This window comes from Rhipicephalus microplus, chromosome 4 (assembly GCF_043290135.1).
Source record: "Rhipicephalus microplus isolate Deutch F79 chromosome 4, USDA_Rmic, whole genome shotgun sequence".
Classification (NCBI taxonomy): Eukaryota; Metazoa; Arthropoda; class Arachnida; order Ixodida; family Ixodidae; genus Rhipicephalus; species Rhipicephalus microplus.
Window position 1 is genome coordinate 24,941,726 of NC_134703.1, and position 22,339 is coordinate 24,964,064.

Sequence of the window (22,339 nt, forward strand, 5' to 3'; positions counted from 1 at the left end):
TGCCATGGTTTGGCATTTCCGGCACGATGATTTTGCAGAAGTTATCACACGGCGCATCTTCTGGCTGGTTATAGTTGTTTGCGTGGTCAAGGAGCGCTGGTCTTTTTTTTTTTTACTTTGTCGCCAGGTGCAGTTTCAGGTGGTTCTGTGCGTTCAAATTCGGTAAAGGGTGCATAAAGTCTAAGGATTGTCCCGCAGTTGTGTTTGCGGACGGTACTGATGACATGTCGCTCGATGTCAAGCTCTGCTGCGCCGGGGCTGAACCTGTTTTCTTCCTGCATTAAAAAATTGCGTTCTGTTATACGCATTTCCTTGAAATTCGTTTTCATTGGTCCAATTTGTATGCAAGAGCTGTGGGGCGACGCCAAGCATTAACCATTGTTAGCCACTTTTTTTCTTTGGGCAGGATCCATGTTCCTGAACATTTGAACGTTTCAAGGTGGGCGGACTTTTGCGACGGGTGGCACCATGTACCTTGGGTGTGAAAGCGGATGCTGTGCCGTCAATGTTTCCAGTCTTTTTGTCTTTAGTCCCGGCTTATAGTCGTTTGGAGCAAAGTGCATACTGCACACATTCGACCTGTAATTTGGGAGCCAAACTTCATTGCCAGCACATTGAAAGAAAGAAGAACATTCACCAAAATGTTGTGAATAAAATACAAAATTTCTTGTTCTTTTCTAAGGAGTATATCATGCAATTAGAAGTTTATACCATGGTGGCGAAGTGAATAAAACACAGTTATGAAGTGAGCGTATGACTTCACCTCGTTAACTATATGACACACGTAACTGGCTGAGATACATTAGCACTAAATAAAACAGATGGCCACAAGAAAGAAGACAAGGACAGACGCTACTCACAACTTTTCATTAGGAGAAAAGTTTTCTCGTATATGTCCTTTTGTCATGCATGCGCGTATATGGGTAAACTAACACGTTTATATCAGACGCGGTAGCACATAAATTCAAGTTCGAGGTCGAACTAATTAAGCGACAGAGGATAAATATTCACTTATGCAACGATCTCTGCTCTTTTTGGTAATGTAATTAAACTACCGAAGCAATCTCGAAGAAGCTGCTTCTTCCCACAATGGGTGTGTTTGAAAACCTAGTTGCATAACCACATGTAGTGACATGGCTTTCATATGTGCACTCTTGTCATCTTTTCTTTTTTTTTTTGCTAATAAAAAGTTGTGAGTATAGCACGTCGTCATTTACTTTCTTGAGGTTGTTGGTTTATTTATTTTTTTGCGTTAATATGTGTCTCAGTCTGTCATGCACCACCAACCAGCCCAGCAACTCACTCATTTAAAGACACGTCATTTACAACCCATTATATTTTCAGCATGCCAGACAACGCCTAGTTGAGCAGACTTACCCTTTCTGGAAATGACCTCGTTGCATTTTTCACCAACCTCGGTCTCTGGAAGCTCATGAAAAGTGACATCAGATGTCTTCCCTTGCCTTGATTCGCAGAAAGGCACGCAGCACACCACCGTGATGGTTCATTTGCACCAAAAAACTTCGCTTCGCTGGTGTACAAACTGCACTTACCTGCACGCGTCTATCGCAGCTCGGCACGAGGAGACTGTGGCAAAAGATCGTCATTACACTATTAAGTTTATTCAAAAAGAGGCTTTTATTCATTTTTTTTCAATCGTCCAGAGTGTATGCACGCGTAAACATTGCTGCTTTTCTCCCAGTGTCACGCGAGCAAACGACAAAGAAAAAAAAAAAGCGCGGCGGCCTATGTTTTGGCCGTCAGCAACCGGTGCGGATGGGGTAAGTTGTCGCGCTACAGAGCGCAAAGCGGCAAGCACCAGTACCAGAAAGGGCGTGCTGGCGCTTCGCTCACTGGGCAGGTCAGTGCAATACAGTAGGTCGTGTTCTCTCTGCATGTGCCGTTCCGGCAGAAATTTTCAAGCCACACTCAAAAGAAGCTCATCCAAGCCAAGACGGAGCAGATGCCAAGCGCTGCGGCAGACAAAAAAAAAGTCTGCATTGTTTGGCGTCTTCTTAAATGTGCGCTATTTAACTGACAGTATCCTTCAAATACAAAGTGTGCTCTTGTCTGAAGCGGCCGGTTTACGTTGATGACTGTTTGTTGCGTATTGGATGGTACATTTTTTGCTGAACTGTAGTGCAACGCTTAACAGTAAATAGCATCACAGAGGCCGTTCTCAGTGAATCGCTTGATATTGAACACACTGACTTCTTGTTTACTTAATTCGTAATCGTCCGAGTAAGATGGAAAAATCGGAAGGCCTTGAAGCAAAGAGTGAAGAGCCAGCAGTTGTGGGATGTTCAGGTATCGTCGTCGCTTTCGCTTTTGTTGCCCCTTCAGCTGTTTCCATGTTTTCCTGAAGATGCCTTTTGTGCCCGGTTCTCTGACTGAATATATTTTGCAGGTAATGATAACGGTGCCTCCACAACGACCGATCCTGCTGAGCCAAGCGACGTAAGTGAAAGCTGCGAAGCTGTAAGGTAGCAGTTTAGCTTTCACGTTGATGCCAAAACGTTGTACAACCCGATATCGCAGGGCACTCGCAATCGCATTCCAGGCCCGATCGTCACGGTTCCAGGCCAAACTGCCGCGGTTCTAGGCTCATATTAACCGCATCAGCTGCGACAATTTTGCCGCTTGTAATAAAACCATTTAAAAATATTTAATTGGTATGCATTCACGAGCAACTACATGTCATCTGGTTGATTATCATAGTACTCACGTCATTAAAAAGTCCTTGTGCTTGTTAACATTCGAAATTAAATATCTCACTCGCCATTTGAGTTCAGAAGTCCTGGGCTTACGATCTATCAAGATAGTTTGAATTTTGCTGCTTTTCCTCGATATTTCCGTTTTTTTTCTTTGGCATCTTATGCATATCCTCTTTTTTTTCACAGATTAACCCCTTCACTGTTATTTTTTTTTTTAGATTTCCTGTCTAAAAGTATACTTTTTTGTACTTTGATGTAAAATCTTTTGCTTCTAAAAAGCATGCTCGATGTAAAAAAAATTCAAATGTACAATAATTCAAATTAGCATAACAGATTTTATTGTCCTATGGCCTGTTAGTGTGTTTAGTGAAAAAAAAAAAATCCTTGCTGAGAAACTGGCGAATATAACACATCAAGTCATCCAAATAAACTTTGATGACTCTACTGAAAGTAAAGGTGTCTGAGTAATTAGCGCCTAAAGAGCTGTACGATGATGAAAGGCTTATTTCCCACAATGATGCACGAGCAACACATGCGTCGCCTTTTGTGTACATTTTCTAGAAACAAGCCATTGAAAAATGTGATATTGTGGCTAAACTACAATTAATTGCCAAGCAAACGCTGTCATCTGTGGAGTGTTGCACGAACTAGCCTGGAAATGAGCAAGTCTCATTCAGAACACTCGTGGGAAGATCTTATCTCAAGCTAACACGCCACACTCGTCCAAAATGGCTTGGGCACAGTTTGGTGAGGATGAGCTGTGCTGGTTCAAAATAGTTGAAGGGGTTAATAAAGTAGTATTGCAGCTGTTGGCCGTTAAGTTACTTTTCACTGACGAATGAGTGCAGCAGGAGCGGAGTAAGGGTTGAGGGCTCCAACAGAGTTGGTAGGCATTGCTAGAATTGCGCCAACAAAAGGTTGGGCAAGCAAGCTTGAGATACTTGCAGCTGAGAGCACCAGTAACTGTTGTATTTTTGTCGTTTTCAGCCAAAGAAGAAGCCCAAGTGGACCAAAGGTAAACGGAGAAAGAGGGCACGTGATGTCAACGCTCCGGAACGACCGCTGACGGGCTACGTCCGTTTCCTGAACGATCGGCGAGAGGCCGTCCGAGCTGCGAACCCTACAGCCAACTTTCCAGATGTCACAAAGCTCCTGGCCATTGAGTGGAGCAAGCTTAGTCCACAGGAGAAACAGGCAATGCAGTTCTCGTCACATTATACACTATAATCTAGCAAAAATAATGTAAAAGTAACTACAGTAGAAGCTGTACAAGAATTGTTGGTTATTTTTGTGTGGTACATTTGTGCACCCACATTAGATTCAGCTGCAACCTGGTGGCACTCTGTCGGTGTTGTGAAACGCGTCAAGCATCTAAACGCACTGGCTTGCATAAAGAATGTTGTTCATAGCGCGTTTACACTAGAGTGACACGACATTGACACGAGCCCGCCAAAGACGCGAGGCAAACGCAGACCATCGGCCGGTGAGTCGCCCGCCGACAAAGTTGCCAGACCTCCTGGTCACACTAGGCTCACGACGGCGCCTGAAAAGACAGCATGTCGTTGTGGTGTTACATGATGAGAAACTGAAAACACCGGCAAAACGTATTCGCTGACCTGTCGTCGGTGTCGGCATGTCTTCAAGAGATCGCCGGCTGAGCAAAAACTTTCCCCATGTCTTTGCTTCAAACGACCCCGAAGGGGGTAATCTTGCGGGAGTTAACAATGACCTCTCCGAGCCTTAGGCGGCATCTAAATAGGCAGGTCGAGCACCCAACGGAAGTCTTTTCTTCGCTTCGCTATTGTGTCCATCACCCCCGTCCCTCGTCACTGCGGGTTATGGCGGGGGCTGCACGGGTGGCGTGAGCTTCCAATGGGACTACAGAATTAGCCAACAAAAGACTGTGATCACGACAAGGCGGGGTCTTCGATAGACCACCGGAGGACTGTTTGTGTCTTTGCAGTGTACATAGGCCGACGACAAGAGAAAAGACACTTTCAAAAACAGCCTGCAGACTAAAATCGGTGTCCTGTCTCTCTAGTGTAAATGCGCCTTTAGGAAGCCACCAGCATTGTAAAAATCTAACAAGTGTCTAAAAGCGTGGGCTTGCATACGAGACACTTACAAAGGCAATCTCTTTTGCTTGGTCAGACATGCCGTGCTGTCATGCTTCAGTACATGGTGTTGATTTCCGGCCATGGCAGTTTTGATGGAAATTAAAGTCCAAGAGCATTGTTGTGCTTCGATCAAGGTGTATTTTAATGAACCCCAGGTGGTCAATGTTAATTCAGAGTCTTCTATTCAGCAAGCCTCATAATCATATGGCGATTTTGCCACATATACCTAAGAACTTGCCTGTAAGATGCCTTTGCTATAGTGGTTACACCAGAAAGCTTCAGGCCTAAGGGACCAGGGTTTAAATCTCCCTGTGGTAACATTTTAGACATCCTTATTTATTTTCATTTTCATAGCCCTGGAACATCACCATTGAAGTTAAAACAGCCTAATTTTGATGCTAGTTACGATTGTTCTTCCAGTCTACAGAGTGCAGATTTTAAAGGATTCTCTTTCTTTTGTTCTTGTTTGGGGTTGTGCTATAGCATTCAGCAAATATTTTGGAAGCTTAAAAAATAAATACTATTTGCTTCCTTAACTCTTTGAATATGGTCAATCTTCACCAATAATTAATATTTACTATACCACAACAGAAGCTTTCCAAATTCTTGTAATCATTTGAACTGCTGCAGTCGCTTCAATGTGGTGTCGGTGCCACCTTTCTTTTGTCTTTGTCTTTTGCTGGCTTACCAAACATCTTGCAGTCTTAGTGTCCCTATTGTGTTGTAGAAAATCAATTTTTTTTTTATAATACTACAGCTCAAATTTCTGTTCCCTGTAGTGTCTGTCTAAACCAAACAATTTTTTTTATTTTGGTTGATTTTATTTGTGGCTATTGCCTCACAGGTTGTGGTTCTTCGTAACACTTTCTGTGTTACTAGTAGATCAATAAATCAGCATCATTGAAGGTTTCTTTTTTGTTTGATTCCTTCTACATTGGTGCAAGATTGACCGCACTCACACTCGTTATTCAAATAGTAGGACTCTTAATGTGCCCGTGAATTTGTGTGGAGCATGCAGACATGTCTAGCATACTGCAGGCGTACTCCGCTAGTTTTGTGGAATGGTTGACATATTCTTGGGTCATATCATTGCGCTTTTATGTACTGAATTTTTTTTTCAGTACTAAAGGAATGCTATTCGAGTACATGAAAGCAACAATGTGAGACCACTGCTTCTTTAGTTAGTGATTTCCTACAATCATGTAAACAAAACACTAAAACAGACACACATAACCCGCAAAAGTTTTCTGCGCTTTCGACTTCGTGGCATGACTGTTAGGCAACTTCTTTTGTTGTTTTGGATTTACTGAAAAGCATGTTAGATCATCTCTATGCCAACCTTAGGTTTCCCGTAGCTTACACTTCATCGCAAACCACGTGAGATACTTTTATTGACAAAAGTACAAGGTTACTTGTGTTTAATACAGCCATAAATCATCCAGATGGGAAGTTGCTTTTCGTATAATAGTGAATGAGCCTGCTGAAATTGTACATTGACGGAAATCAATAGGACTGTTGTGTTGACGACACTTGTGGTGCTTTTTGTGTGATGCTTAATCTAAGTGCACTGCTGGGAGTGCCGCTGGGGTTGTCTTTTACTTACTTAGTTATTAATGAGTGTTGTTATTTTTACCGACATAATTCTTCTACAGCAGTGTGAACAATTGTATTTGCTCTGTGCAGAAATATTTGGACGAAGCTGAGAAAGACCGGGAGCGTTACACGAAGGAGCTGGAGCAGTACCAGCAGACAGAGGCATACAGAATGTTCACAAAGAAGCAGCATGAGAAAAAAGCAAAAGGTATTTCTAGCCATACTCGTTCCCTCTCACAATGCACGTGTGGATGTGCAACAAATTCTTTACAGTCATAATTTTTTTTTGTAAAGTGGGGTGAAGCCAAGAAAAAATGTGATTGCATTGAACTGCTGAATGAGATAGGGCGTGTCTGCCACATTTTTCTTCTGTACGAAAAAATTGGGCTTCGAATGCACATTTGAGCACGAAATTTCTATTTCAAACTGCCACCTCTGAAGTCTTTACTGGAAGTGAAGGACATTTTGGTATTCACTATGGTACAGAAAGAAATTCAAAGCCACTGCTGTGTTTTCTTCTTGTAAATTGAGCAAGGCCACATTGGACATGCTGTTGTCCATGCTCTAGTACCCAACTGCGCAGCGAGGGCTTCGAAGCTGAATATTCCTCTCAATTATTTCATTTGTCAAACAAGATACAGCACCAACCTGAAGTGCAAAAAAAAAAAAAAAAAAAAAAACACCAAGGCGCCACATGGCAGTCTTAAAATCTCTAGCTGAAACGAGCGCCCTGTTGCTGTACTGTGCGAAAGCACTACCTTTGAGATTTGATTTTGTTGCTTGAGGGATTCGTTTTTCGGAATGTCAGCTGATTTCTTCACCACTTTACGGTTATCACCCTGCAGTGCACTTATAACATTCAAGAATTAAAACAACAAATTCTATACTTTCCTGTATGCCCTCAAATTTAGCTATTTCCTTGTGGGACACGAAGGCAATTAAAATTAAAAACTGGTGTAGTGTCCCCCCGTAGCGATTTCCGTAAGTTGTTTGCTGTAAGGGTGTCTCAGCTGTACTCTTGTCCCTTTAACAAAAAAAAAAAAAAAAGTGGCTTAACGAGGCACTATTGTATTTGTGATGCTCCCTGCAAAGCAATATTTATTTTCTAGCTCATGTCATCTTGACATGTAAATTCCTAATATGCCATTTTTGAGATTGAGAGTCCGTTCAACTGCTTTTTTTTTTCATAATTGTGGTACTGAATTTGTACTGAAGCATGTACAGTATATAATGAAGAAGCGACCGATCTCTTATGAGACTCCCATGGCTGTGAATAAAGTGTTATGCTCGTGGGAATGCAACCAGCTTTGACTTTGTTCAAGTGCAGTGGTGGTTGCTTTTATGGCGTGTGTTACTCATTGAAAGCTACACTGGAAAACTGCTAACAGTTAGTGTCCATCATGCTCAGGTGATGATGCCAGTGCAGCAGCCACTACGAATGGCACAGCAGCTGATGTAAGTGTTGATTCTCTCAACATTTTGCGTGCTTTCTTTGTCGGTTTCAAGTTAAAATGGGATAAGTGGTTAAATGATATTTGTTGTGTTTATTTAAAGTTTTCAGCTTTTTGGGTTTGGAATAGTAGAAGGCAAGAGTGAATGGAGAATGCTTTAGTTATGCGTACTTTGCTGATGACATTGCCTTGCTGTGTAAATAGCGGGATCGATGGTAAAGCGGGATGACTGAATTGGGCAGGCAAAGCAGAATTGAATGTGCAGAAAGCTAAAGAAATGTTCGGTAGTCTTTGAAGAGAACAGCTGTGTGCAAAATGTAGCATTGGAAGTAAGGAAGAGTACATCTATTGAGGTCATACAGTTATTGCAGTTACAAAAAACAAAGCTGAAATAACTAGAAGAATTAGAATAAGTTGGAGTGCATCAGGCAGGTACACTCACATCACGAATGGCAGATTACCAGTATCTCTGTTCAAAAAGGTGGGATATTTTCCCACGTCTAATGCGCCCCTGACTCTTGCACACGGGTTTTGCGATCGTAAGAAAATAGTATAAACAAGACTTTCAATCTCGTTTCTAACATACACGCACAGCTAGCATGAACTATAGAAAAGAATTCTGAACAAGTTGATGCTGTAAACGTGGAACAACCTCTAATATTGGCCTGTGAAGCTGCCACCTATAGGGGCACACTGCTAACCATTGCAAACACAGTGTGATACAAAACATTCAGCATAGTCTTCCTTCAAAGTACTTAATTGAAGTATTCCGAACAGAATAGTATCAGAAGAAAACATTGTTTCCTAGGCAAACATTAATGTCTATTGTCATTAAGCTATGTTCAAAGAATGCTCTTTGTTCTGTTGCCACCTTGTCTTGATCAAAGTGCTAGTGCGTGCAGTAGACTATTAATTGGCTTTGTGTTTGACGGTGCCATGCAGGCCATTTTCAGGCAAAATTGCAGTCATTGACCGTTTGTTTGGACGCTGAAAATTCATACATGCTTGTTTGTTCAGACACTTTTGTGTCGCTACCTCTCGTCCCATTGAAATGTTAACTGACAACTGAAAATTACGATGCCCCACAGTGCGCTATTTGATTTTTTCAGACTCTGGCTGGCTGATCAGGTGTGCTGTTGTATGGTACGATATTCTCTGCTGGCTAGGTTGCCAGCACAGAAAGGTTGTACTGGCTGTCTGTAGGTCGTGTGAGTGGTCCCCTCAGGAATTATAATTACGTATTTCAAATACTATGTTTGTTTGCACTGCGTAATGGTTGCCTTTTGGCTTTAGCCTGTAAACTATGCATTTAATGTCTATTACAGCGAAATGGCTAGTCAAGTAGATCGACGTAGCGCGTTTAGAAACATAGGACAAGGGAAGGGACAGAAGGGAGCGCTCCCTTCTGTCCCTTCCCTTGTCCTATGTTTCTAAACGCGCTACGTCGATCTACTATGTCTTACCAACATGCCCAACTTTATACTCCAGGCTAGTCAAGCCATGTTCAGAGTCAACTTGGCGCATCATTTATTTTGGGTTTGCTACATTTTTATTGTCAGTTGTTTCTGTGATTAGACCTGATCTGCATCTCATGCTTTGTGTCTTGCTCTATTGTGTGTTGTATGGCATGCAAATGCCAGCCATTGCATTTGTACCATCACAACTAATCAAGAAACGTGGCATTCATTAGACACTGACGATGGAGGAAAAAAAAGCAGTGAATATTTGACAGATGGACAGCGGTCCACTTCGAAGTTGCCTAGGGGATTTTGCCGAGTTATAAGATGATGAGATAGTGTATCAGGTGCTCGAACCAGCGCAGGTGGACAGTGACTGTAATGACGCACCGTTTGCATCACAGCCATCAAATGCCGAATGAGCACAGGCTGTAACAGTGCTATTGTTGTCGGCCCACGGAGATGGCCAAACACTGGCTGAGCGTAAGCGTGTGTGCATGTATGTGCAGACGAATTTTTCTGGCTAGTGGGCCGGTAAAAGTGCTTTTTTTGCAAGTCAATTTTTTTATTTGGACTTTCAATTATCTCAACATTTTGGTGATTGCCACTTAGTACAAATAAATGGTTGGCGAATATAACACTAGTAGTAGTAGTAGTAGTAGTAGAAGTAGTAGTAATAGTAGTAGTAGTAGTAGTAGTAGTAGTAGTAGTAGTAGTAGTAGTAGTAGTAGTAGTAGTAGTAGTAGCAGTAAAAGAAAGGCCTTTATTTGGTCTAGAGTTTTGACATGTATTATCACTACTGGATTCACTTTCAAAACACACGCACTACCATACTTAAAACAGTCTCACCATTTTCTTTCTTTGTAGGCAGTAACTGAAGACAGCAAGAAAGATGAACTACCTGGCTACAACATTCCCATTTTCACAGAGGAGTTCCTTGACTACAACAAGGGTCAGCATCAATGGAAGGCTCTTGTGATGTTGGTTTTAGTGATTCATTAGTTTAATAAGTGGATAATGGAAAAGATAGGCTGCTGCTGATCGGCATCTGCTTAGCCCTCGTTTCGCAAAACCAGTCATACACTGCCTAGTCAAGCTCTTCGTGGGCTGGCTGGGTCGTCTTCCTCCGTTGGGCAGATGTGCTCGACGTTAGGGCATTTAAGATGCTCGCTGCGGACTTCAGTATCGTTCACAGTGAGCTCGGGGAGATACCATATTCTTCAGTGATACATCCTTTTTTTGTACTGCTGCTGCGACCACAATTATTTCCGCCTTCTGCTCTAGCAAAACAAACTTCTATTTCTTACTCTCTGGTGTGGCCATAAGCCCTTGCTGCTATGGAGCGAAAAAAAAAAAAAAAAGTTACCCAGGTCAGAGGTAACAAGGTGCTGGACTACTGACCTACTGAGATGAAGCACGAGGCGGGGACTGACCAGGACTAACACTGCTAAGGCCCCAGAACATGTGAAAAGAAAAGAAAAAAGAGCCAGCAGCCAATATCGGACGTGTGAATTCGGTTAGGCTTTGGCTAGCCAAGTTCGTGGGCTTTCACAGCATAACTCTATGCTTCACGAAGTGCTGTAGAGTATCGTCATTAACCACAAACGATGGTGTCCCCCATGGGGTCATGGTCTTACAGAATTTGGAAGGTTTTGTGGACTTCGGTCAATCTTTGTGCATTTACGATTGTTTTAGCTGTTCAATAACCAAGAAAATGCCTAATGTAGACTCTGAATGTGGGCCAGCTAATAAGAATTTTCTGTTAGAGGCAGCACGAGAAATAAAATGTAAATGCAAAGACAGCCGCTGTAGTGTGTACGTTTTTTTCCCATACTGTTATTAAGCAAAAAAAAGTGTCATTTCAATTTACTAGTTAGCGTGGCTCGATTTGTGGCTCGTCGAGTAACTCGTGTCCCCAGAAAATTTCCTTGAACCGTGAGAACAATAAAAGAGTGGTTTGTTGTGGAGAAAGATTTAGTACATTAGTGCCTGTGGGATGTGGGGTGGGGAATCGAAGAACATTTTTTGAAGCGGTAATTCCATTGTAGCAGAGTTTGTTAAAGCGGTGTTTGACTGTACAATGAGTTACAGACTTGGACAATGAGATAGCACAGTAGTTTAGGTTATTTGATTAGAAATATAGAGAGTGTGTTGGTGGTTATGCTAATGCAGTATTTAAGTAGAGTTTCAAAAAAGGCTTTCTTTTGTTCCTTGCCTGCCACTGCTTGCACACCTGTATTGGTTGTTTTTGCTGCAAATAGACAAATACACATACTTTTGCCACCATGTTTGTTACGTAATACTCTGTAGACCCTGTGGCTGATGATTGTGAATTATGGGCGAGTTGTTTTTAAATTGGTTGGCAGCTTTCAAACAGACGTGATGTCATATCTGACTTGATGTCTCTGTAGGGTCTTTTTGTGAAACATTTTCGAGCATTTGACTGGCTTTGTAGCCAGAATACTTGACTACTAAGCAGAATGCCTGGGTTCAGTTTCAGTGCAAACCCCAATTTCTATTCTTTGTACCTATCAGGTTTTTCCACTCATGAGCATAGCCACTTCGGTGACCTGTAGTTACGATGCCTGACTGGTGACCTACAGGTCGCAGGATTGAATCCCGGCCACGGCGTCCGCATTTTCAGTAGAGCTGAAAGTGCTGGAGGATCGTGTATTTAGATTTAGATACATGTCCAAGAGCCCCTTGTTGTTGAAATTCCTGGAGCTCCTCTATGGCATCCCTCATAATCATATCATGGTTTTCTGTCTTTAAATTCATGTAATTCTTATTATCTCCTCATGAACAATAATGGCAACGACATGGATAATCTATAGCACAGGTTCCTTAATGCTATCACATTGAAAGGTTAAAATAGTCGGGCATTGTGAAAGCTGTTGTCTGGGCAGTTTGTAGTGATGGGAAGCTTCCAAAACGAGCCATAGTTGTCTCCTGAGCCGAAACACATTGTTGTACAAATTATTGAAAATTTCGTCATCCAACAGTGCACAATATCTTGCATTGATGTTTTTAGTGGGTGGAACATGCACACAAATATTTTACAAATAGGTAAACAAGACTTGCTTTCTGTGCTGTATAGGTCGCCACAATTCAGCTATTTCATTGGGCCGCCACTACAGCGTGGTGCCCCATATTACTTGCATCCTATGTATGTTCGTGTCTAAGAAAGAGTGGGGTCCCACTTTCGTCTCGGGCAACATTCATGCATTAGTCTCTGCGTGTCCGTGCCCTTGCGGCACTAACCACGCAACAGTTGCCACCCCAGCGGATAAAAACACCTTGTAGCAAAACGGTAAACATCGCTCTCTCTAACGTCTGTTGGTATTGGGTTGGTTTTCATCATTTCTGCCCGAGTATAATTATTACACCTGTCATATACGTCTCTCATTTTCGTTTTCGAGAAAAAACATGCAGCATCAGCTTCACGGAATCGATGACTGCCAACACCGCCTGCCCCTCCTGCCACCTCTTAACTTCATTTCTTCATAAAGCGATGCAAATCCTATAAACTCATTTTTTTTGGAAAGCTTTCACCTGTAATCTTAATGTAATTAAATGTCAGTTTAGATCTAAGTAATTTGTTTCCTCAAAATTGGCATACTAGTTCCCCTCTAGTTGATTAGAGTGGCACAGTATGGGCATTTTCGTGTAGCTCAGAGTGTACACCTTCAACTGTGAGCAGCAACCTGATGCATAGCTGTGCGACGAGTAACCTTTGAGTAATTGATTTTATTAGGTGTTCTACATTAATATTTACCTGTTAAGCTTAATTCTGTGAGTATAATATATGCAGATTGTCATTTTGTGTATCTCAGTACTGGCATTAAAGTGGCTTCAACAATGTTTCAGGATGCGAGGCAGAGCTTCGACAGCTGCGCAAGTCCAACACAGAGTACGAGGAACAGAACGCCATCCTTGGCAAACACATTGACACCATGAAGGCAGCGATCGAAAAACTCGAAGTGGAGACGGTCCAGCAGAAGAACAACAACCTTGCCCTACAGCAGCACTTGGCCGCATTACGCACAAAACTTGCCGCGAGTTTCTCGAGCCTTCCATTGCCTGGTGAGTCCTCCAGCATTAGCAAAAAAAAAATGAAAGGTCACCAGCTGATTATTCGCTCTTGCCCGAAGCTGTGTACTTGCCTGGAACACGTGAATAACTAGGAGACTCATTTACTAGGAATGCGAGACTACGGCACGAATACCAGATTATGCCCGTCACTGAATTGCTGCTTGTAACTTGAGCCATGTCGATACAGGTACCGAAACGAATTGAATAAACGATAGCTGAAAGTATGACCAGGGCAAGTTACATTGTCATCTCCTTTTAACTTACAGCTGTGCTGTAACTTACAGTTGTACTGTACTTACTGTACTGTACTTACAGCTGTGCTGTAACTTTTAACTTACAGCTGTGCTGTGAAAACGGAACGAGTGTGACTCGACAGCAATTTTTTATCACTACTTTCTTTGCTTCATAGTCAACCTTGAAAGGGTACACATTGCAGGTGATCTTTGTGGTGCTTGAATGTGCATTATTCCACTCAACCAAACTTTTTTGGTCAGCCACAGAAGTAACCCAGGACAGTATGTATCACTATATTTAGTATGCCTAAAAACGAGTGATGGCTGTGTAGAACTTGCGCAATGCACATAAACTGTAAATGCAACCTTCCATGCTAAGTCACTTGACGTGACTTGCCCCCACAGTTTGGCTGTGGCTGTCGTTGGCAGCTACATAGCGTATTGACTACCCTTCTGCATGTACATGACTTAGTTTAAGGATGTGCAGTCGTCTCAAAACAGTATCATCAATAATTTCTAAAATCATGAATCGATTATGAGAGATGCTATAGAGTGGGGTCCAGAAGTTTTGGCCACCTGGAATTCTTTAGTGTACCTGAGTCAAGTGAATTGCTATTTCTTCTTGGCTTGGTGGTTGTAGCATGGGGAAATGTAAGTGGGGTCTGAATTATTGGCTTTTGTTGTGTAAAATATCAGTGAGCTCAGATATGGACAGACCAAGGGTGTTCTGATTAAATTTTTGTATGAGTTGAGAAAATGTCTCTATAGAAAGGGATAAAATCAACCTTCGTTTGCAAAAATGATTATGTGTCTGTAGAAATAAATTCATTATTCACTACTGGTGGAAAACGTCACTTCTGCAACTTTTAAATCACTCAACTTTGGAGGCCTATCATTCAAGAATTGACACATTGTGGTCTCCAAAATTATTTTTTTTTGCAAGTCTATCAATAGCACTATAGGTCTAGAAAAAGTTAAACCTATGTCTCTCAGTACATTCTGTAAAATTGCCAAAGTTGGCTTTTTGAGTGACTGCCTTTGGCTAACCCAAATTTAGGGGTTGCTCTTCGCAATTTTCCCTAAGAGGCAGAAAATGAAAAAAATTCGTCCCAAGTCAAAGTTTTTTTGCTAATTAACTAAAAAGTATGCTGTAGTGCTGCATAATTACTTTGTTATATTATGCCAAAAATATCATAATTGCAAAACTTACTAAAATCAATTCATGTGAGGGTTTACTTAAGAAGAAATGATCACCATTGATTATTATGAAAATGGGGAAGAATGCCGAAAAATGACTGCCTGATATTGTACTGTAAAAAATATATGGCATTGTTTTGTTTTATGTGAGAAAAGTGAGCCTCTTAACTGGGATGTGTGGCGTTTTTATGGGCAAATTAATGTCAGAGACAATTTGTATTTCTTAGCTTCTTTTTTTTGGGTTGTAATAAAGAAGAGTGACATAGATTGTGCCATGTTTACCCATTAAAAGTCATAGGAAAGGTAAACTAGAATTTTTAGGGCTTTCCTGTCTGTACCAGCAGGCATGCAAGAGTGAATACAAATGAAAGCTTGTTGTGTACTGTGCAAAGTTTCATACGCGCCAGCCATTTCGCTTCACTTCTTACGATGTATACTGTGCTAAAGAGGTTTAATAGGTATTTTGTTGAAAGTATGGCATAATGTTATCACTGTGTTAATGCACCTAGACCTAATTTTCTGCTGTTGCATGGTAGAAAAAGGGGGCACCAAATGTGATGTTTGCGTTTGTTCAGTGAAAAATTATTTCAACTTCTTTTAAGACTACTCAAGGGCCGTTTCCTGAGGAATGGCCTGTGAAAATTTTCCTGGTACATTTAACAATTACTGCACTCATTTTCGGCTATGATTTTCACTGCACAATGGTATAAGTTGTTATTATACTCAGTGACATGTTTACCTATATTTTCTTCCATCAAGCAACAAATTTATCCATGACTAGAGTTGGTTTTCGTCAATATACCGATAGCTTAAGCATTACTGTAGTGTGGCATCATCAAGGAACTGTGAAGCCTTAGTAGATATTGACTAATTTGCATTCACCAAAATAGGTTGGAAAGACAGGTGGGAAGAAGTCATGACACTAGGAGAACCACGGGTTTATGTCACAGAATAAATGGCTCGATCTCATCGCCTAGAATGAGTAATGTTCAATTGGGCACGCAAGCTTCACACATTGTAGAATCACAGCTTTTTCCACTTTTATGTTTGCACACCACGCTACATATAATAAAATTTTCTTGGTCGCATTTTTTGTTTCCACATGTGGGTTGTCTGAATTGCATGCACCCTTCTGCCAAGTTTCCATTTTTCTTTCCTCTATTCTCTGAAGTCTTCCACTTCACTCTTTTTCGTATGCGCCATGAAAACATTTTTAGTTTACCGGCCGCAATACTAACGAAATCGCCTGTGTTCTGAATGATCGCTGTGGTGGGTAATTACAGGTTATATAGTGTAGCTAGGTCTTTGACAAGCCCACCAGCTCCATTGCTGGCATTCTTGCTGTGCCAAGTAGCCGAAAAAAAAAACCACTCGGCTGTTTGAAGCTCATTGTGTTGCAGCTCATGCAGTTTTAAGCAATTCTTTAAAATGGGCAGCTGCACCATTGCTCAAAAGTGTTAGTTTTGCATAAATGCGGAATAGTCTTCAATGTTATTCTTGATTATTCTCAGAGCAAAGCAAGCATGTGTGAAATCATGGCAAGCTTCGTCGTTATATATGGCATATTGCTATGCCATGTTTTTTGCCAATAGACTTGTGCAATCATCCGATAGAATGATTGTACTGATGATTGCCAATTGGGAGGATGGAGAAGAATTAAGGAAGGAGGAAAGAAAGGGTTGCCACTTCTCAGACCGGCTGGCTCAGGATCGCAGCTCGAATTGTAGGATAGTGCCCGAGTTGGCCTGTTCTATCATGTGACTACGAACAACCCACAACAATTAGGGGGACGTGTATATACCTTGTTTTTGCGAATTTCAGCTAGGTTACATCCCATCTAAGAACCCTTGGTCCTTTATTTCACTGATCATAAGGCAGTCTCAATGAAGGGAGAGCGAAGTCCTCACCTCAATACGTTATATGACCAACAAAACAACATTGCATATATTGTACACACATGTTGTAACTCACTTGCATGTTCGATTGGGTGCTGTAAGGGGACTGATGATTATTCGAATGATCCCCCAGAGCTTTGCCCACTGATAATCATTCGCTTCGTGGATATGGTGCGTTTCCACCGACACATCTTTCCTGTTTGGACAGTGCCTTGAATGGTCCAGCTCATTCTTCGAGTAATCAAAGATTTTCTTGGTGTCTGCTTCGCTCAATTTCTCTCTGCAGTATGGCTGCTAAATGCTGTATGCTGTGTGAATTCTGGAGCAAATGCTTTTTATAGTAGCTCCAGCGTAGGAGACTATATTCCCGTCCTTTACGTGTGAGGAGGCTTTAGTGATGACACTGCTTATGGGACGCAGACGATTGCGTTAATGTCTTCGATAACTTCGTCTGTAGTCTGGAAACCATCATTAAACTGAATAGATTCACTTTTCTTTGGATTGTCAATTTCCATGTTTCTAATGAAATTCATTTGAAGCTTGGTATTCTGTTTGCGCCTCTTCAAGTATTCAGAAAAGTTATTTCGGGCAAGAAATTTTGCTGTAATAGCCGTGCCATGGTGAATAGTTATAAGTCTCTCACAGATATAGCAGGTTGGCCGAATATCAAGCGTTCCCACTATGGGGTGAAAGTAGTGTCCTGGAAAGAGCTTAGCAAAACAACAAATACTCAGTAGCCATATTGAAGAGGCATTTGCTCAAAAATCAGTTTGGCAATTTTCCAAGAATGTACTATGAGTGACATAAGTATAATTTTTTCTTGGCCCATTGGCGCTATTGGTGTAGACTTACGAAAACATTTTTTGGTGACTGCAATACGTTAATTCTTGAGTAATAAGCCTCTAAATTTCGCAAATTTGAAAGTTGCAGAAGTGCCTTTTTTTTACCTGTAGTGAATTGTGAATTTTTCCCTAAAAATTAGGAATCATTTTCGCAGAATGGAGGTTGATTCCTTGCTACAGAGACATTTCTCAGATGGTATAAAAAAATTTAGAGCTATACAAAAAAAAAAGTCGGGACCTCCCTTGGTCTGTCCTTACCTGAACACACTCAAGTATAATGCAGTTGAAGTTCTCGTTGCTCAGAAATGTTGGTAGCCTCATTTGTGGAGAATGATTGTAGATGGCACTTGTACATGTGTTTCGATTCAAATGAACCTTAACTAGTCAAGACTACTTTGCGCGGCTCTGTTTTGCAGCGTATTTTGGGGTTCACCATGTAGGTATGTGCTTCTGAAATGTTCAGTGCCAATTACTGTTATTGTTGTTCACTTGACACTTTACTACTTTTTAGGTTAACTTTTTTTCTTGCTTTGTTATTACAGTAAGCAAACTAAAGTATGTATGTTCTTTGTAACTTGCAGGAACAAATGAAACTGCCACATTGGAGAACATAGACAGCTATATGGCTGTACTTCATAGCATCATCTTGGACCGACCACAGGAACATGAAGCATTGATTGCTTCTGTTCGTGAGATAGCTAATCGCTTGGAGTACCAAGGATGAAAACAGCTTGCTAATATGTTAACGCAAAACAAATATATGCATTTGCATGCTGTACATAACATTGAATTCCTTAGAAAATAACTTACTGATCAAGTACATTTTCATGATCAACTTTTACGTATGCTTTTCATATAATGTTGAACAGACTACTTGTAGTTTGCTGGTGCAAATGAATTTGTAGCGTTCGCATGCTGTGCATAGCTCATGCTTATGTGATGACCTGATGAAATAAATAAATACATTCTCATAACCTGTCTCCGTGCTCCTGTTTTTCTTTTTTTTTTTCTGAAATGGCTCTGAAAGCTGGCAAACAAAAAAGCAAAGCATGTACATTGCTTGGGTGCGATTGTTCGCAAACCGTAAAACATTTTTTCTCTTTTGTCCGGTACATGCGTTATTACGAAATAATTTTCTCTGTCGCTCCTTGTGTTCACTATGAGTGTATGAAACACTCGCCCCAAACAATTTTTATGCCACTTATTGTATCAATTATGTCCTCTTGAAACTGCCCACCTGCTTGTCTTCAATATGTAATAAATAAAATAAATAAATGAAATATGTGGAGTACAAGGAAGGGTGTAAACCTATAATCGAGAGTGCCGTGCTTTGAGAGAGAATGAAAGTTAAACCAAAAAATGAATACAATGTTACAGTGTGCCAAGGTTAAAAACAAACAAACATTTCTGTACCTAGCATTTCATTCTTACTAGGCTGCCCGACTGGCTGATAAAATGCATAATTGTTTTCCACTTTCGTGTTGGCTTCACTGATTTGTGATACAATACGAGTACAGACATGTGCCAATGTTAATTGAACATTGAACACTCACATGCAGTTCATGTAAAAGTTTGCATCTGTTTGCTTTCTTTTTGGAGATTTTTAAGATAGAAGAGTTCTATGTTCTTCCGCCAGAAATTATACGCAAATTGTTAAATTTTGCTTTTTATGATACCCTGTATAATGGAATTGCTTGTCAACCTTTTGTTGTTTCTTGTTTAGCTTCATGAAATTAATTCAAGGGCAGAGGAGAAAAAAAAAAAACAAGCTTGCTTTTACATGATCAAAATGATTAGATTTTAGGCCAGGAATTAAGACTCCTGGCCTGAAAAGAGACTGTACGAGACGGTGTCCCCCTTTTAAAGTCTGTATTGTATTACACCAGCATTCTGTAGAGTTACGCGAAGTTGCACCCAGAAGAGCTAGCTGCCAGCTTACTTGCAGTTGGTAACAAAGCAGACCTTGCTGAAGTGGGTACAGTAAGGCCCTGTGTTATACTTTCTAGAAATAAATCATTTAAAGGGGATACTCAACAGTTTGTTTTGTAAGATTTATTTTTTCAAATGTGTTGTAATTCTTAAATGTGTTCTAATCTCTTTAACCACACTACGCTGGTCATTACTGCCTTGCTTTTGTTTGGAGGAAACTTAATATGAATACCACTGTCTCTTTTGTAAGCACACGTATGACCCTGAGAACCTTTTATAAATCGGCCACTGGCCTAGGTCACGTGAGAAAGAAAGTTCAGTTCCGTGAACTCAGTAACATAAAAAGCGTGAGGTTACAAAAAAAAGTTGTTTTATGCAAGCAATAAGTTTCAAGAAAATAGATGAATGAAGATTACTCATGTATAACCCTGTACAAGAAACAGATGTCACAGTCCTGTAAACAGTACTCGAAAGGCAAATGCGTCCCTCTTTTTCAGATGAGACTGTGGCAGCTGCGCTGGCATCTCAGCATGGAGCCTTATTTCATTGCGACAACAATGATATAGATAGTTTCGATGGGATTTGCCGTCGCCGTCATGCTCCGTATAAAGTAAACATCCCACCTGTGTATCGATTTGTTCTACTCGCGGATAAAAGCGTGTGAGCGGGGGTGGTGAATATAGCTGAAGCTGAGATCAAATGAGGTGGCCCATCCCCGTCGCTCAGAGTGTGCGCGCGACAACACCCCGCCCCCTCCCTGCTTGCTAGCCCTGCCGTTGAATGCTTCTCAAGCAAAGAGGAAACGCCCCGCCCGTCTTCAAAACCCTGTATGTATATTCAGAAACCCTTCATGTACAGACGGGTCCACTGTTAAAGGGAACACTTGTGTGAGCAGCATGTTTAAATTTCACTATCTTACGGAATCATAGCGGCTTAGATATGCATAAGAATACTGGTGGTTAAAAGTTCTGCCTCCTCTTGACAGACTATTGGCTTGCATGAAGATTGTTTCTTAATCCACTTGCTCTTAGAGGGCCAGGAATATTGATGGTGTGCATTCGAGTGTTCCCTTTAACAGTGGACCATACTGTACATTCGTGCGTGTGTTTTCGTGTATGTAATACGCCAAATTAAACTGCCGTGGAGGTGGGGGGGGGGGCGACCCCTCTCCCCCCTGACTACTTCAGTGCATCCCAGATTCATCATAATGAGGCCGAGACAAGGTGGTCTGTGTGTAAACTTCTGGTCACATGGTAATAGCTCGTACACAGATAAGCAGCCACTAGCTTGCATAAGCCTCAGCGGGTGACACCAAACTACGAGGAAGCGGCATCCCGCAGCAGCTAGCGTGGCGCTGTCAGACAGGATTGATTGAGCCTGAGGTCGTGGAACTGCCCTCATGCGTTGCGCGTTGACGGCCCTCTCATCTTCTCCTTGCCTTTTTTGGAGAGTACAACTGAAGGCTCATTTTGAACGAGTTGAAAGATGTGCTTCTATGATGAAATTGTGGAACGATAAGACAAGCGCGCACGCGGTTTATGAAGGCCATGTTCGATCACTCAGTCGTACGTGAGGACGAAGTCGTTCCATCCCGTGGGCGTAACACGCCAGTGCAACGTTGTAGAAGGCGCAGCGTACCTCAACGCTTGATCCTTTAGTTATAACCGCGCTTCGCCAGCACGTTTTGCAAGCAGGTCTCAAAAAGTTCTTAGTTTCATTGGATGCGGAGTTGAATGCATATTTGTTTCTGCTTTTCATCTTCATTGGCTCCCAGCGTTTCTTTCGCGGAATAATAAACGTATGCCCGTAAATGCATGTGCTCGCTTGCTTAACATATTCAAGTGCACTTACGTTTGATTTTTTCTTGAGAAAAATACACCTAATTAATTTCCACAGGGGAAGGTGCGAACGATACATAACTTGGTTTTGCCGGGGATTGCAATTATTGTAATTTAAGGTATGCTGCGATAAAGTGGTCAGAAATGTTTTCAGGGATGGGAGGTGGTAGGTGGGTTCGGCCAGTTCATTACTCCCCCCCCCCCCCCCCTTCTTGGCTACGCCAGTGCTACGCTGTTTGTGATGAAATACAACAAATGGTAATGGGACGGGAAGCCGTGCTCAAGTCTCCCTCTTATATAGCATATGATAATGACCTGCATGCTTATGGTGGTACCTCTTGTGTATCGATGTTCTCAAGGACCTAACACCGCATTGTGCTGGTGTAGCCAGGTGGGGCGGGGTGGTCAAGTTTTTTTAAAAATGTTTTAATATTCCATGCGTATATACACACGCACGTATTCGAACGCGTGCACGAACGTACAGGAAGAATCGTTGAGCCACGCTCCTTTTTGTAAATTCTGGCTGCGCTAAGCTGTCGCACCGTTCCTTCACGCGAACACAAATGGTGCGCTGAACGTTTACATTAAAGAACAGCAGCTCTCGCTAAAGGGTCAGCGAAACTTGGGATCTCTTAATCAGCCCAATCACCTTCCTTAGTCTTTACAGAATTCGCCGGGGTACAGCTCAGAGGCACAATGTGAGGCATTTTACACCGTGCTGAAGGACCATGGCGTCGTGCTTTTGTAGAGCACATGTGGTCATGCGTTCGATTGCGGTGCCTGTCTCTGACCGGGCACGCGGCCATTTTAAGGGGGTGCCCCTCCCGAAATCAAAGTGGTGCCCCCCCCCCCCCCCTCCCGCTAATGAAAAAGCTTTCTGGCTACGCGCCTATTTTGGAGATGTATTAACGACTAAAACACTGTGGTAATTTTCTGAAGCCCTCCATACGATGACCTTCATAATTGCGGAGTTTTAGAATG

General features: G+C 41.8%; 2 protein-coding genes across 2 annotated transcripts in view; both read left to right on the plus strand.

Moving 5' to 3' along the window:
* LOC142814134 (uncharacterized) overlaps window positions 1–22,339 on the plus strand; it is a 168,951-nt gene that overhangs the window by 51,915 nt on the left and 94,697 nt on the right. The gene's annotated exons all lie outside the window — the stretch shown is intronic.
* Window positions 1,939–18,569, plus strand: LOC119171745 (high mobility group protein 20A). The gene is made up of 8 exons (XM_075892356.1): window positions 1,939–2,307; window positions 2,408–2,457; window positions 3,702–3,908; window positions 6,515–6,632; window positions 7,833–7,879; window positions 10,200–10,284; window positions 13,200–13,415; window positions 18,173–18,569. The coding sequence occupies exons 1-8, from the start codon at window positions 2,247–2,249 to the stop codon at window positions 18,313–18,315; spliced, it is 927 nt and encodes a 308-aa protein (XP_075748471.1). The 5' UTR covers window positions 1,939–2,246; the 3' UTR covers window positions 18,316–18,569.